Consider the following 15,560-nt stretch of genomic DNA (forward strand, 5'->3'; position numbering starts at 1 on the left):
GTGTAACACATGTTAATAATATGTGTAGGTTACGTGTCTGTATACATGAAGTCTACTTAGCATATCATCTCAACGAATAATATTCATATCATATAAATAGACAAACATTACTAGAAAAAGGGATCAGAGAGAAAAATTCTCCAAAAATACTTTTTAAAATTTAAATTTTAAGTTCAACTGTTAAAATTATTTCATTAAATTGAAGTTAATTACAATGTCACTTTTTTAGTTATAAGTGTTTTTTTTTTTCTATTTGAAAATATCATACCAACAAATTAATATTGATAACAATTGAATTTGAATTTTAAAATCTGAAAAATATATGAACTAAATTTATGAAAATAAGAGTACAATAATTAAATTTCAAATTTATGAAAATAAGGTATTACATATTTCAACTTAAAAATTTAAGCACTCAAAAAAATAAACATTGAAAATCGCTTTGATTAATCCCATTACAGGCTAAGCTGCACTGGATACCTATGAATGCAACCTTCCCAGGGACTATTACACGATGGCTTAACATTCTTGAGTGCCAACCAAACTGCACTGTTACATTTGAAACCGCTCCCGAAAGCGATTTGCCAAACCCGATCCCCCTTCCGCATCCGACCCTTCGCTTCCATATAGGCTAGCTCGTACCAGATCGAACTCGATGAGGTGTTACCGAACCGGTGAAGCGTCATACGAGAAGCTTCAACATGTACCGGAAGAAGCTGCAAATTCTTCTCGAGCTCATCGATCACGGCTCTCCCACCGGCGTGTATACAAAAATGTTCAAACGCGAGCTTGAAATCCGGGATATAAGGCTTGATTTTAGCATTGATCAACTTGTTGGCAACTAATGTGACAAAGAACAAGATTTGTTCACTTATAGGAAGAACAAGGGGACCTAACGTAGTAATGTTGGACTTAAGTGCATTACCAGCAATCGTCATCAAATCTTTAGACAATGAAACACCTGTTTTCCCAACATCATCTTGTTCTTGTTGGACACAGTTAAACGCCTTATTATTAGCACCGCAATGTGTACGTACCACATGAATAAGTTTATACTTACTTCTTAGTCGGTCCAATGATTTATTCGATAATAAAACCGCAGCACCACCGATTCGAAACAAGCAATTTGGTAACAACATTGCTTTTTTGTTACCAAAATACCAATTTTGTGTAATATTTTCAGTACTAACAACAATGGCATAATTGTTCCGATGAACTTGTAACATATCTTTAGCTAAATCAACAGCTATAACACCAGCACTACATCCCATACCACCAAGATTAAAGCTTTTAATATTGCCCCTCATCTTATACTTGTTGATAATCATTGAAGACAATGAAGGTGTTGGATTAAATAAACTACAATTAACGACAAGAATCCCAACATCTTTTGGCTTAACATTAGTGTTAGCAAAAAGGGTATCTAAAGCACCAAACATCACCTGTTCTGTCTCTTGTCTTGCAGCCTCCATTGATGGTTTTGGTGGAAGACAATGCATTGCTTCTGGTGCACATGTTTCTTCTCCAAGCCCTGACCTTCCCAAAATCTTGTCTAAAAACACCAAAGAGGTCTCATCAAAACAACCCATTAGCTTACAATGTTTCATGAACCGGTCGTGTTCCACTTTTAGCTTCGAAGGAGGGAGATAACAGGCATAATCCACCAAATAAACGGATCTTTTTCGGGTCATAAAGTAAACGGTCGACCCGACCAAAACGAAAGCCGACAACACGACGACATAGACAAGTTTATGTTCAAGGTGAAGCCATGTTTGGTGGATGTCATTAAGGCTTAACCTCGATGCTTGAACGATGATAGCAGCCATTAAAGGGACTAAACAAAGCTTTAAAAGGTGAGTTATGAGATAATGGTAACCAAGTTTAACGTACTTCAATTTAAGTACCCTATTGTTTGAACTGTTTTTTTCACCATTCATGGTGATGGGTGATTCAGAAAAAAGAAAAAAAAAACTGCGTTTTAATTTTTTTCTTGAAAAAGCTAAAAGATTTGATGGAAACTAGTTGGATTTTTTCGCTTGTTGTGAGCAAAAGGGGGTATATAACTATATATAATGGACAAAATTAAGAGTTTGTATTGAAAATTTTGTGGGTGTTTAAAGCGGGTTGATGAAGCATTTACAGCAAAGACCGGCCGCCATTAAAGAATACGTAGAGTGTTTGATGACTAATATTATTACCAGTTGAAATATACCGTAAGTGTCTATACTCTTCAACAATTTAAAATTTAGTCTCTTTATTTTTATTATAAAAAATTTAATCTTTTTACTTTTTATATTTAAAAATATAAATCCAACTGTTAATATAATTAAAATTATTATGTTAAATTCTTGCTCATTGTAACTTTGTTTTTCTTGTTATTTGGCTATCGAGTATTTAAATTAAAAAAATAAGAAATTAAAATTTTCAAAATAAAAGTGAAAGAGCTAAAATAAAAATTTATAAAGAATACGTGTACTAATAATGTATTTTAACGTATATGTTTTAAAGAGCAATGATGAGAGGTCGGAGTTAGGGCGTTGGGCGTTGTGCGAATCTTCTTTGAGCTTTGGGTTTTCCTTTTGATGCATTTATGGAGTTCCATTGACAATTATGGACATTTACGGTCTAAGTAAAATTAGGTTCGAAGTGTGAAATGGTGAAAAGTATTCACGGTTGTATTATAAATCATAATAAATAAATTTGCGTTTCCTTTAATTTAATTTTTATATTTTAAAATTATTAGAATATATCCCATACCCAACACTAAATAAATATTTGGTGCCCATAACTTTGACCTTTCCAAGGTATGGGTAGGTATGGGAAAGGTATGGGCAAGGCATGAGATAATAGCAATTTTTGGTCCCTAAGTGAATAGGGACTTTGCAAGGTGGCCTTTGAATCTCAACTATAAATAGGCCAACCATTGCTCATTCTCATCATCCCACATTTGCCATTCTCTACTTAAGGCATTGTTCTCTCTCCCTATTTGTAAAGTTTCACTTGTATTTTGGAGTGAAATATATTTGGTAGTGCCCGAGGACGTAGGCAAGATTTGCTGAACCTCGTTAAAATTTTGGTGTTCTTTACTATTTAATGTTCATATTTTGTGAGTGTGATTGTAGTGATTTATTGTGCTATTAAATTACGATAGAGGGATATTCTGGCTAGGAAAGACTTGGTACTTAAGTGATCCTCGTGATTCACCTCTCTTTCCTGGGAATTGAACTTAGTGTGATTTTTTAGTACAATAATTTTACTCTTTCACACGCTTCCGCGCAACAATTGGTATCAGAGCTAGGTTCGTACTTGGGGAATACGACCGTTTACGGTACTATTCACGTATACGATACTATTCACATATACGGTACTATTCACGTATACAGTACTATTCACATATACGGTACTGTTCACGTATACAGTAGTTGGGATTGAGGAGAAAAATGGCAGCAGCATCGTCATCAGCAAGGATTACTGTGACAAATGCAAAATTTGAAGTAGAGAAATTTGACGGTACTAATAATTTTGGTATGTGGCAATGTGAGATCCTGGATGTCTTATGTCAGCAAGAGCTAGATATAGCCCTTGAAGAAAAACCTGACAAGATGGATGACAAGGAGTGGGCCAAGATCAATAGACAGGCGTGTGGTACAATCCGCCTATGTTTGGCCAAAGAGCAGAAGTACTCTGTCATGAGGGAGACATCAGCGAAGAAGTTATGGGATACACTGGAAGAAAAGTTTCTAACGAAAAGTCTTGAAAATAGGCTTTATATGAAAAAGAAACTTTATCGATTCACGTATGCACCCGGTATGTCGATGAATGACCATGTGAACTCATTCAATAAAATTTTAGCAGACTTGCTAAATTTAGATGAGAAATTTGAAGATGAAGACAAGGCATTATTGTTGTTGAATTCCCTTCCTGATGAATATGATCATCTTACCACCACATTGCTTCATGGGAAGGACACGATCACATTTGATGCAGTCTGTAGTGCGTTGTATAGATCTGAGACTCGAAAGAAAGATAAAAGAGATCACAGAGATACAACCGCAGAAGTCTTAACAGTAAGAGGTTGTTCACACAGCAGCAAATCTGGTAGAAGGGGAAAGTCCAAAGGGAGACCCGCCAAAGATGAATGTGCCTTTTGCCGTGAAAAAGGGCATTGGAAAAAGAATTGTCCTAAGCTACAAAAGGGCAAGGCTATTTCTAATGCATGTGTAGCGGAGCATGATGAGGAGTCAAACTTTAGCTTGGTTGGCATGGCAATGGCATGTCAAACGGATGAGTGGATTTTGGATTCAGGATGTACTTACCATATGTGTCCTAATAAGGACTGGTTTTCTAGTCTTAAAGAGCTAGAAGGTGGAATTGTTCTTATGGGCAATGATAGTGCTTGTAAAACAATGGGAGTGGGTACAGTCCAATTGAAGAATCACGACGGCTCAATCCAAGTCTTGACAGATGTTCCTACGTACCTAGCCTGAAGAAAAATCTCATCTCATTAGGTGCCCTAGAATCTAAAGGGCTCACAATCACTTTGAGAGATGGATTACTAAAAGTAGTAGCTGGGCAACTGACGGTGATGAAAGGCACAAGAAGAAATAACTTGTATTTTTTAAATGGAAGTACAGTTATTGGATCAACATCAACAGTTTCTACAAAAGATGTAGATTCAGAGGCTACCAGATTATGGCATATGCGATTGGGACATGCTGGTGAAAAAGCTTTGCAGACATTGGTGAAGCAAGGCTTATTGAAAGGTGCAAATTCTTGCAAAATGGAATTCTGTGAACATTGTGTTCTGGGCAAGCAGAAGAGGGTAAAATTTGGTCCAACAATTCACAATACGAAAGGAATTCTGGACTACGTTCACAGTGATGTGTGGGAACCTACCAAAGTAGCTTCTTTGGGAGGTATGCACTATTTTGTTACTTTTGTTGATGATTATTCAAGAAAAGTATGGGTGTATCTAATGAAAAGAAAAAGTGAAGTTTTGGATGCATTTCTGAAATGGAAGAAGATGGTGGAGACTCAGACTGATCGAAAGGTCAAACGACTTCAATCAGATAATGGTACTGAGTATAAAAACGATCCATTTCTACAAGTATGCCAAGATGAGGGCATTGTGCGACACTTCACTGTTCGGGATACACCACAGCAAAATGGGGTGGCAGAACGAATGAATCGAACTATACTGGAGAAAGTTCGATGTATGTTGTCCAATGCTGGATTGGGCAAAGAATTTTGGGCTGAGGCAGTTACATATGCGTGCCATCTAATTAACCGTTTGCCATCAGCTGCAATAAATGGAAAAACTCCTATGGAGATGTGGACTAGTAAATCTGCTACTGATTATGATTCTTTGCATGTATTTGGTTCCACTGCATATTATCATGTAAAAGAATCTAAGTTAGACCCAAGAGCAAAGAAAGCATTATTCTTGGGTATAACTGATGGAGTAAAAGGATATCGTCTCTGGTGTCTTGATACAAGGAAGATTGTTTTCAGTAGAGATGTGACTTTTGATGAATCAACCATGTTAAAGTACAAGGATTCACAAAAGGATGGCAAAACCAGTAGTACTTTGCAGCAGGTGGAGCTTGAAAAGGTTAACGATGATCCAGCTAATATTGAAGGGACAAATGATGAAGAGGTTCCTACCCAAGAACCTCTACAGCAACAAGATTCAATTGCATATAGGAGGCCAAGAAGAGAGATTCGTAAGCCTGCTCGCTTTGATGATATAGTGGCCTATGCACTTCCAATTGCAGATGATGATGTTCCTTCTACTTACACAGAAGCAATAAGTAACCCTGATGGTGTAAAGTGGAAGCAAGCAATGAATGAAGAAATGCAGTCTCTTCATAAAAATAAGACCTGGGAGTTGGTGACACTACCCAAGGGAAAGAAGGCAATTGGATGCAAATGGGTATATGCAAAGAAGGAAGGATTTCCTGATAAAAATGAAATTCGATACAAGGCTAGATTAGTAGCAAAGGGTTACGCTCAGAAAGAAGGAATAGACTACAATGAAGTGTTTTCTCCAGTTGTGAAGCATTCGTCTATTCGGATTTTGCTAGCCTTGGTTGCGCAATATGATCTTGAACTAGTTCAGCTTGATGTGAAGACCGCGTTTTTACACGGTGATTTGGAAGAGGAAATCTATATGATTCAGCCAGATGGATTCAAGGTTGCTGGAAAAGAAAATTGGGTTTGCAAACTGACAAAGTCGCTTTATGGATTGAAGCAATCTCCGAGGCAGTGGTACAAGCGATTTGATCAGTTCATGAAAGGGCAAAGGTACACAAGAAGTAAATTTGATCATTGCGTGTATTTTCAGAAGCTACAAGAATGAACTTTCATATACTTGCTCTTATATGTTGATGATATGCTAATAGCATCTAAGAGCAAAGTTGAGATTGAAAGATTGAAGACTCAACTCAATCTCGAGTTTGAGATGAAAGATCTAGGAGAAGCTAAAAAGATTCTCGGCATGGAAATATGGAGAGATAGAGCTCATGATAGAGTTAGCTTGTCTCAGAAGCAGTATTTGAAAAAGGTACTACAGCAGTTTGGCATGAACGAGCAGACAAAACCTGTAAGTACCCCGTTGGCTTCTCATTTCAAGCTTTCTGCACAACTATCTCCTTCGACGAATACGGAACGAGAATACATGTTGCAAGTTCCGTATTCTAATGCAGTGGGTAGCTTGATGTATGCAATGGTGTGTACAAGACCCGACATTTCACAGGCAGTTAGTATAGTGAGCAGGTATAAGCATAATCCTGGAAAAGGACATTGGCAAGCTGTGAAATGGATTCTACGGTATATTCAGAAGACCGTAGATGTTGGATTACTGTTCAAGTAGGATAATACACTTGGTAAATGTGTTATTGGGTACGTTGATTCTGACTATGCCGGTGATTTGGACAAGCGAAGATCAACCACCGGTTATGTGTTTACACTTGCTGGAGGACCAATAAATTGGAAGTCTACACTACAGTCTACAGTTGCATTGTCAACCACAGAAGCCGAGTACATGGCTGTAACAGAGGCTGTAAAGGAGGCTATTTGGTTACAAGGTATGGCTAAAACCTTGGGGTTGGTTCAGGAGCATATTAACGTGTATTGTGATAGTCAAAGTGCTATTCATTTGGCAAAGAATCAAGTCTATCATGCACGTACAAAACATATCGACGTACGATTCCATTTTGTGCGGGAAATTATTGAAGAGGGGAAAATTTGTCTTCAGAAGATCAAGACTGCAGATAATCCCGCAGATATGATGACCAAGGTGGTAACAGCAACCAAGTTCGAACATTGTTTGAACTTGATCAATATCCTGCAAGTTTAACAGTCGAAGAAGGCACTATCAAGTATTGTTGTCAAAGGCAAAAAGAATTGTGTGAAGATAAGATTATCCTAATCAAATCTTCAAGGTGGAGACTATTAGAATATATCCCATACCCAACACTAAATAAATATTTGGTGCCCATAACTTTGACCTTTCCAAGGTATGGGTAGGTATGGGAAAGGTATGGGCAAGGCATGGGATAATAGCAATTTTTGGTCCCTAAGTGAATAGGGACTTTGCAAGGTGGCCCTTGAATCTCAACTATAAATAGGCCAACCATTGCTCATTCTCATCATCCCACATTTGCCATTCTCTACTTAAGGCATTGTTCTCTCTCCCTATTTGTAAAGTTTCACTTGTATTTTGGAGTGAAATATATTTGGTAGTGCCCGAGGACGTAGGCAAGATTTGCCGAACCTCGTTAAAATTTTGGTGTTCTTTACTATTTAATGTTCATATTTTGTGAGTGTGATTGTAGTGATTTATTGTGCTATTAAATTACGATAGAGGGATATTCTGGCTAGGAAAGACTTGGTACTTAAGTGATCCTCGTGATTCACCTCTCTTTCCTGGGAATTGAACTTAGTGTGATTTTTTAGTACAATAATTTTACTCTTTCACACGCTTCCGCGCAACAAAAATTAAATTTAACAGTTGACTTTTTAAAAGAGTAAAATTAATTTTTAATAAAAATATTGATTAAAATATTAATTTTTTAATGATAATGACATGACAATTCATATGAAAACTCTAATTTTTGAGAGACTAATTTTTGAGAGGCCATTATAGAATTTTTCTTAGAATTTTACTTAGTATTTTTCATTAAGCTGTTCATAATTTTTGAATAATTTAATTAATTCTTCATTTCTTTTCGAAATTCTCATTAAATATCTTAATATTTTTTTAAATTTTAATTAAACCCTAAAATTTTTAAAATTTTCAATTAAGCATCCAAAACCTTTACTAGAGCTTACCTAACTTGATCCAACTTGTATCTCTATACAACTACCGTTGTTTCCCAAACAAAGCCATGCAATTGAGACTTGAGGTCCCTTCTATTTGACTCAAGGGCAGCGCTAGATTGGACCTTAAAATGGAAAAATTATGCTTCAGTCCTTCTAAAATTTAAAAATTATAAATTAATACATAATAAAATTACATTTTAACCTTTCATAAAATTATAAATTTTTTAATTTCATATCAAAAATTACTGAAAAAATACATTTTACTTCTTATAAAAAATTATAATTTAAATTCGACTCCTACATCAAAAGCACACCACAATAAAAACATGCATGCATCTTCCTAACTTTCGAAACCCAGAATACTCCCATTTCCTATCCCTTTCTCAGTATTCGTATGAACTTTCATTAACACAAACAATACCATACGTACACAAAGGCTAAAAGAACCACAAAAAAAAGGAAACACCCAACGCTCAAATCCCCACCCTCTCCATTATAACATACGACAATACTTGCAATTAAAACATTCTACGGGTTCTTCAATGGCTGCTATACTTACTGTATTTCATGCACATGAAAATATAATAACACATCTCATCATTAGGGGCAGAGGGATGCTTGCCTTTTCTCCTAAAAAATAAAAATTCTTTATATAGTCCCATTAGTTTTTAAGATATCACAAATTAATATGATATTAAAATTGCATTCCCTTAATTTTTTTATTAATTTCTTGCCCCTAAAATAATTTCATTGCTTATTTTCAGTGAAGTAAAAAATAATAAATGAGTTATAAGTAAATATTAATAATTGTATTTTAAACATTAACAAATTCGAAACCTAAACTTGAGGGTCAAATATAATATTTATGATTAATATATTTAATTATACTTAAATAAAATTATTAATATTTATTTATAAATTTTTCACCTACTAATGATAATGTTATTCATTGATGTTACATCACATGTTATTCCTTTGATCAATCATTTAGATCTTTCAAGGAAAATCATATACTTGACTCTTCGCGTCTGAGCTTTATATTTGAACAAGTTCTCACTTGTTCTTAAATGGCCGCCGGTCGTTATATGTATATACCATTGTTCATTATAAACGAAACCCAATTCACTTATCAATCTTTTAGAAAAACCAAGTTTCCTTTTTTACCCGACATCGTGAAAAATAGTTCAAAAATGGAGTTCAGGTCCTGCAACCAAGGAGATTGCCTGATTTCTTACGTAGTGTCAAATTAAAGTACATTAATTTCACAAAAAAAAAAATTAAAGTGCGTTGAACTTGGTTATCATTATCTCATAAGTCATCTTTTGAAACTTTGTTTGTTCCGTGTAATGGCGGCTGTTACCATTCAAGCATCGAGGTTAAGCCTTGATGACATCCACCAAATGTGGCTTCAGCTTGAATATAACCTCGTCAGCGTCGTCGTTTTCTCTGCTATCTTTGTCTTCGGGTCGACCGTTTATGTTATGACACGAAAAAGATCCATTTAATTGGTGGATTACGCTTGTGACCTCCCTCCACAACACCTCAAAGCCGATCACCGGTATTTCATGGAATATGCCAAGGAGGCGGCCGATTTCGATGAGTCCACTATGGAGTTTTTACGTAAGATTATGGAAAGGTCAGGGCTCGAAGACGAAACCGGCGCGCCGCCATCGCTGCATTGCTTTCCCCCACGACCGTCTATGTGTTGTTCCAATAGGGTCGGAAGCGTGTAAATTATTGTACTAAAAAATCACACAAAGTTCAATTCCCAGGGAAGAGAGGTGGATCACAAGGATCTCTTAAATACCAAGTCTTTCCTTAGTCAGAATATTCCTTCTAACGTAATTTAATAGCATAATTAAATACTACTATTATACCCTCAAATATTGAAAGAAAAATAGGACAAAAAGAACCTAAGAGTTTTAACGAGGTTCGGTAAATTATACCTACGTCCTCGGGCACTAACACCAGATGATAACTTTACTATCTCCAAAATATTACAAACAAATAAAATTCCTTAAGAATTCTCAAATGGGAGAAGAGAGAAAACTAAGAGAGAAAGATTGGTTGGGATGGTTGAAATGAGAAATGGTTAGGCCTATTTATAGTTGAAGTTCAGGGACTAACTTGCAAATGGCCTAAAAAATTAGGGACCAAAATTGCAATTATCCCTTTCAACTTTAAACAACTTGCCAACTATTTTTTTTCTTTCGGTGCCAATTGCACCTCCCACCATTTTTGACTTTTCAACAATCTCCACCTTGAAGATTTGATTAGGATAATCACATCTTCACATACTTCCTTCAACTCCCCAAATTCGATAAAGCTATCTTTTGTAGTGCCTCCAAATGCGCTCTCGAGCGCCATACACCTAAAGGTGCTCAAATTCTCAGGATGTTAATCAAGTTCAAACAATGATTAAACTTGATTGTTGTTACCCCCTTGGTCATCATATCTGCGGGATTATCTGCTGTCGGAATCTTCTGAAGTAGAATTTTTCCTTTTTCAAAGACTTCCCGCACAAAGTGATATCTTACGTCGATATGCTTGGTTCTTGAATGATAGACTTGATTTTTCGCTAAATGAATAGCGCTCTGACTGTCACAATATAAACTTATGTGACTTTGAACAACTCCTAAGTCTTTCAACAATCCATTAAGCCAAATAGCCTCCTTAACAGCTTCTGTAACTGCCATATATTCTGCCTCTGTAGTAGACACAGCTACTGTAGACTGTAAGGTAGACTTCCAACTCACTGGGGCTTTCGCAAGAGTAAACAGATACCCCGTAGTTGAACGACGTTTATCTAAATCACCAGCAAAGTCGGAATCAACATATCCAACTACAAACTGACCAAGTGCTTCATCCTGTTCAAAAATTAAACCAACATCTACGGTTTTTCGAAGATACCGTAAAATCCATTTCACAGCTTGCCAATGTCCTTTTCCAGGATCATGCATATACCTGCTCACAACTCCAACAGCTTGTGAAATGTCAGGCCTCGTACACACCATCGCATACATCAAACTCCCAACTGCATTAGCATATGGGACTTTTGCCATATATTCTCTTTCTTCTTCAGTTTTCGGAGATAATTGAGCACTAAGTTTCAAATGAGAAGCAAGTGGGGTACTTACATGTTTTGTGTTTTCATTTACACCAAAACATTGTAATACCTTTTTCAGATATTGCTTCTGATTCAAACAAAGCTTGCCTCTCTGTCTATCTCTACTTATCTCCATGCCGAGAATCTTCTTGGCCTCACCTAGATCTTTCATCTCGAACTCTTGATTCAACTGAGCCTTCAGCTTATCTATCTCATTTTGGCTCTTCGAAGCGATTAACATATCATCAACATACAAGAGTAGATAAATGAAAGATCCGTCATGCAGCTTCTGCAAATATACACAATTGTCATATTTGCTTCTTGTGTACTTCTGCCTTCTCATAAAGCTATCAAATCGCTTGTACCACTGCCTCGGGGATTGCTTCAATCCATATAGCGATTGGTTAAACTTACAAACCCAATTTCTACCACCAGCATCTGTGTATCCTTCTGGCTGAGTCATATAGATCTCCTCTTCTAACTCACCATGTAAGAAAGCCGTCTTAACATCAAGTTGAGCTAGCTCCAAATTCAACTGTGCTACCAAGGCCAACAAAATTCTAATGGAGGAATGCTTCACAACAGGGGAAAATACATCATTGTAGTCAATTCCCTCCTTCTGAGCTTAGCTTTTAGCTACCAATCTTGCCTTGTAGCGAATATCCTTCTTGCTAGGAGATCCATCTTTCTTTGCGAATACCCACTTGCATCCAATTGCCCTTTTACCTTTCGCTAATTGCGCCAACTCCCAAGTATTGTTCTTCCGGAGAGACTGCATTTCTTCATCCATGGCGCTTTTCCATTTATCACTTTCTAAGCTTTGCATTGCTTCTTGATAAGTGATAGGAATATCATCAACAACGGGAAGGGCGTAGGCCACCATATCAGTAAATCGAGCAGGTTTACGAATTTCTCTCCGTGGCCTTACAACTGCAACTGGTTCTGGTGTACTTAGTGGTTCTTGGGTCAGAACCTCTTCAACCTCTAATTCCTCCATTGTGGCTGGAGAATTAGACTTATTAACTGGGCAAATCCCCATCTGCTCAAACTCCACCTGTTTTGGAGTACACTCCACCTGCTGTGGAGTATTGCTCGTCTGAATATCTTTATCTGCTACCTTTTTCAATGTGGCAGATTCATCAAAGGTAACATCTCTGCTACAGATCATTTTCTTTGTGCTTAAGCACCAAAGACGAAATCCCTTCACTCCAGAAGTGATTCCCATAAAGAGAGCTTTCTTTGCTCTCGGATCTAACTTTGACTCCTTCACATGGTAATATGCAGTGGATCCAAACACATGTAAGGAATCATAATCTGTAGCCGGTTTTCCAGGCCATACCTCCATAGGAGTTTTTCTTTCTAATGCAGATGATGGCAAACGATTAACAAGATGGCCAGCGTATGTCACAGCCTCAGCCCAAAATTGCTTGCCCAACCCAGCATTGGACAACATACATCGAACTTTCTCCAGCAATGTTCGATTCATACGCTCTGCCAATCCATTCTGCTGTGGTGTATCCCTAACTGTGAAGTGTCGAACAATACCATACTCTTGGCACACATCGAAGAACGGATCACTTTTATATTCCCCTCCATTGTCCGTCCTAAGCCGCTTGATTTTCTTGCCAGTCTGGTTTTCGATCATAGTTTTCCATTTAAGAAAAACTCTAAGCACTTCATCCTTAGTTCTCATGGTCTACACCCAAACTCTTCTGGAAAAGTCATCAACAAAAGTAACAAAGTAGTGTTTTCCTCCCAATGAAGGTGTCTTGGAAGGCCCCCACACATCTGAGTGAACATATTCCAAAATACCTTTTGTATTATGGATAGCAGTACCGAATTTCACTCTCTTTTGCTTTCCCAGAACACAATGCTCGCAAAATTTTAATTTGCAAGCCTTTTCACCTTTCAACAATCCTTGCTTTGCCAGAATTTGCAAGGATTTTTCGCTGGCATGTCCCAACTTCATATGCCACAACTGCATTGAGTCCAATTCTTTGTTACCGGAAGCTGTAGCGACTGCTCCAATAACTGTACTACCTTGGTAGTAATACAAGTTATTTTTCCTGATGCCCTTTAATATCACAAGTGCGCCAGATGTCACTTTCAAAATCCCATCTCTCATAGTAACAACTGAACCATTGGATTCCAAGGCTCCCAATGAGATGAGATTTTTCTTCAAACTGGGCACGTACCGAACATCAGTCAGAACTCTGGTTGATCCATCTTGATTCTTTAATTGGATTAAACCTATCCCAACAGTTTTACAGGCATTGTCATTGCCCATATAAACAACTCCTCCATTTAGTTCTACTAAATCAGAGAACCACTCCCGGTTAGGGGACATATGATAGGTACAACCCGAATCCAATATCCACTCATCTGAATGGAACGACGATGATGATGCAACCAGTGATAGTTCAGAGTCACTAGTATCATGTGGCGACCTAAAAATTTCGGCTTCTTCGAAAACATAACCCGGGAGAATGGAACGAGGAATGCCAAGTGACCTTTGATAAGATAAAACAATATTTGTCCAGTCCTCCAGTGCTAGTACCGCCAACTCCGGGAAGACCATTAATTTTGTATCTGACAGTGTTCGAAAGTTCAATGGGTTGCGTACTGGGACAACATGACGAGTCAGGAAAGAAAGAAAAGGCGATCTACTACCTCAGCAAAAAGTTCACTGAATATGAGGCAAAATATTCGTCCGTTGAGAAATATTGTTACGCTCTGGTTTGGGTAGCTCGGAGACTCAGACAATATATGTTGTATCACACGACATGGCTAATTTCAAAGCTGGACCCAATAAAATACATGATGGAATCGTCGGCACTATCAGGAAGAATGGCACGATGGCAGCTCCTCCTTTCGGAATATGACATTGCCTATGTAAGTCAGAAGTCAATAAAAGGGAGCGCAATAGCTGACTTCTTAGCAACTCGAACGAAAGAGGAATATGAGCCTTTAAGATTCGATTTCCCAGACGAAGACTTAATGTGCATCACAGAAATAGAATCCGAGTCATCAAAAGAGAAGTCATGGAAGATGTGCTTTGATGGTGCGTCAAATGCTTTAAGGCATGGAATTGGAGCAATCCTGGTATCACCAGACGGGAATCATTATCCGTTCACTGCAAGACTGAACTTCTTCTGTACCAATAATATCGCAGAATATAAGGCCTGTATCATGGGGCTTCGTGCAGCTATCGAACGAAACATCGAGATCTTGGAGGTGTACGGGGACTCAGCCCTAGTGATTTACCAAATCCGTGGAGAATGGGAAGTGAGGGACTCAAAATTGATTAAGTACAGTGATTTAGTGGCTGGATTAACCAAGGAATTCAAAGAAATAACTTTTCATTACTTCCCACGAGAAGAGAACCAACTGGCTGATGCCCTAGCCACTTTGGCTTCAATGTTCAAAGCAAGTAGAGAAGCAGAAATAATGCCCCTCAAAATGAGCATATACGAGGTCCCTGCACACTGTTGTAGCATTGAGAAAGAAGTAGACGGACGGCCTTGGTTCCATGATATCTTAGAATATATCAAGAATCAAAGGTATCCCGAACAAGCGAATGAGAACGATAAAAGAACAATTAGAAGAATGGCAGCGGGATTTGTTCTTGATGGGGATATCCTGTATAAAAGAGGAAAGGATCAGATGCTTTTGAGATGTGTGGACGATGTTGAAACCAGAAAAATACTTGAAGAGGTCCATGAGGGAATTTGCGGAACGCATGCCAATGGTTTCAATATGGCCAGAAAGATCATGAGACTCGGTTATTATTGGCTGACAATGGAAAGTGACTGCATCAATGTTGCCAGAAAATGCCACAAATGTCAAATCTACGGCGATAAAATTCATGTAGCCCCTTCACCCCTTCATGTCATGACTTCTCCGTGGCCTTTTTCTATGTGGGGCATGGATGTCATAGGGCCAATTTCTCTGAAAGCTTCAAATGGACATCGATTCATTTTTGTGGTTATTGATTACTTCACAAAATGGATTGAAGCCGCTTCGTTTGCCAATGTGACGAAGACTGCAGTGTGCAAGTTTTTGAAAAAGGAAATCATTTGCCGTTATGGTTTGCCTGAAAGAATCATCTCAGATAATGCCACGAATCTGAACA

The 15,560-nt window shown here is 37.7% G+C and overlaps 1 protein-coding gene and 1 pseudogene across 1 annotated transcript; one reads left to right on the forward strand and one right to left on the reverse strand.

Moving 5' to 3' along the window:
- Window positions 1-348: 348 nt before the first annotated feature.
- LOC107936954 (3-ketoacyl-CoA synthase 9) lies at window positions 349-2,052 on the reverse strand. Its single transcript, XM_016869738.2, has one exon. It carries the CDS (start codon window positions 1,935-1,937, stop codon window positions 456-458), a length of 1,482 nt encoding a protein of 493 aa, XP_016725227.1. The 5' UTR covers window positions 1,938-2,052; the 3' UTR covers window positions 349-455.
- A 6,812-nt stretch (window positions 2,053-8,864) lies between these two features.
- The window catches only part of LOC121230917 (3-ketoacyl-CoA synthase 4-like), a 32,339-nt pseudogene continuing 25,643 nt past the window's right edge, over window positions 8,865-15,560 (forward strand).

Source organism: Gossypium hirsutum, chromosome A01 (genome assembly GCF_007990345.1).
Source record: "Gossypium hirsutum isolate 1008001.06 chromosome A01, Gossypium_hirsutum_v2.1, whole genome shotgun sequence".
Lineage (NCBI taxonomy): Eukaryota > Viridiplantae > Streptophyta > Magnoliopsida > Malvales > Malvaceae > Gossypium > Gossypium hirsutum.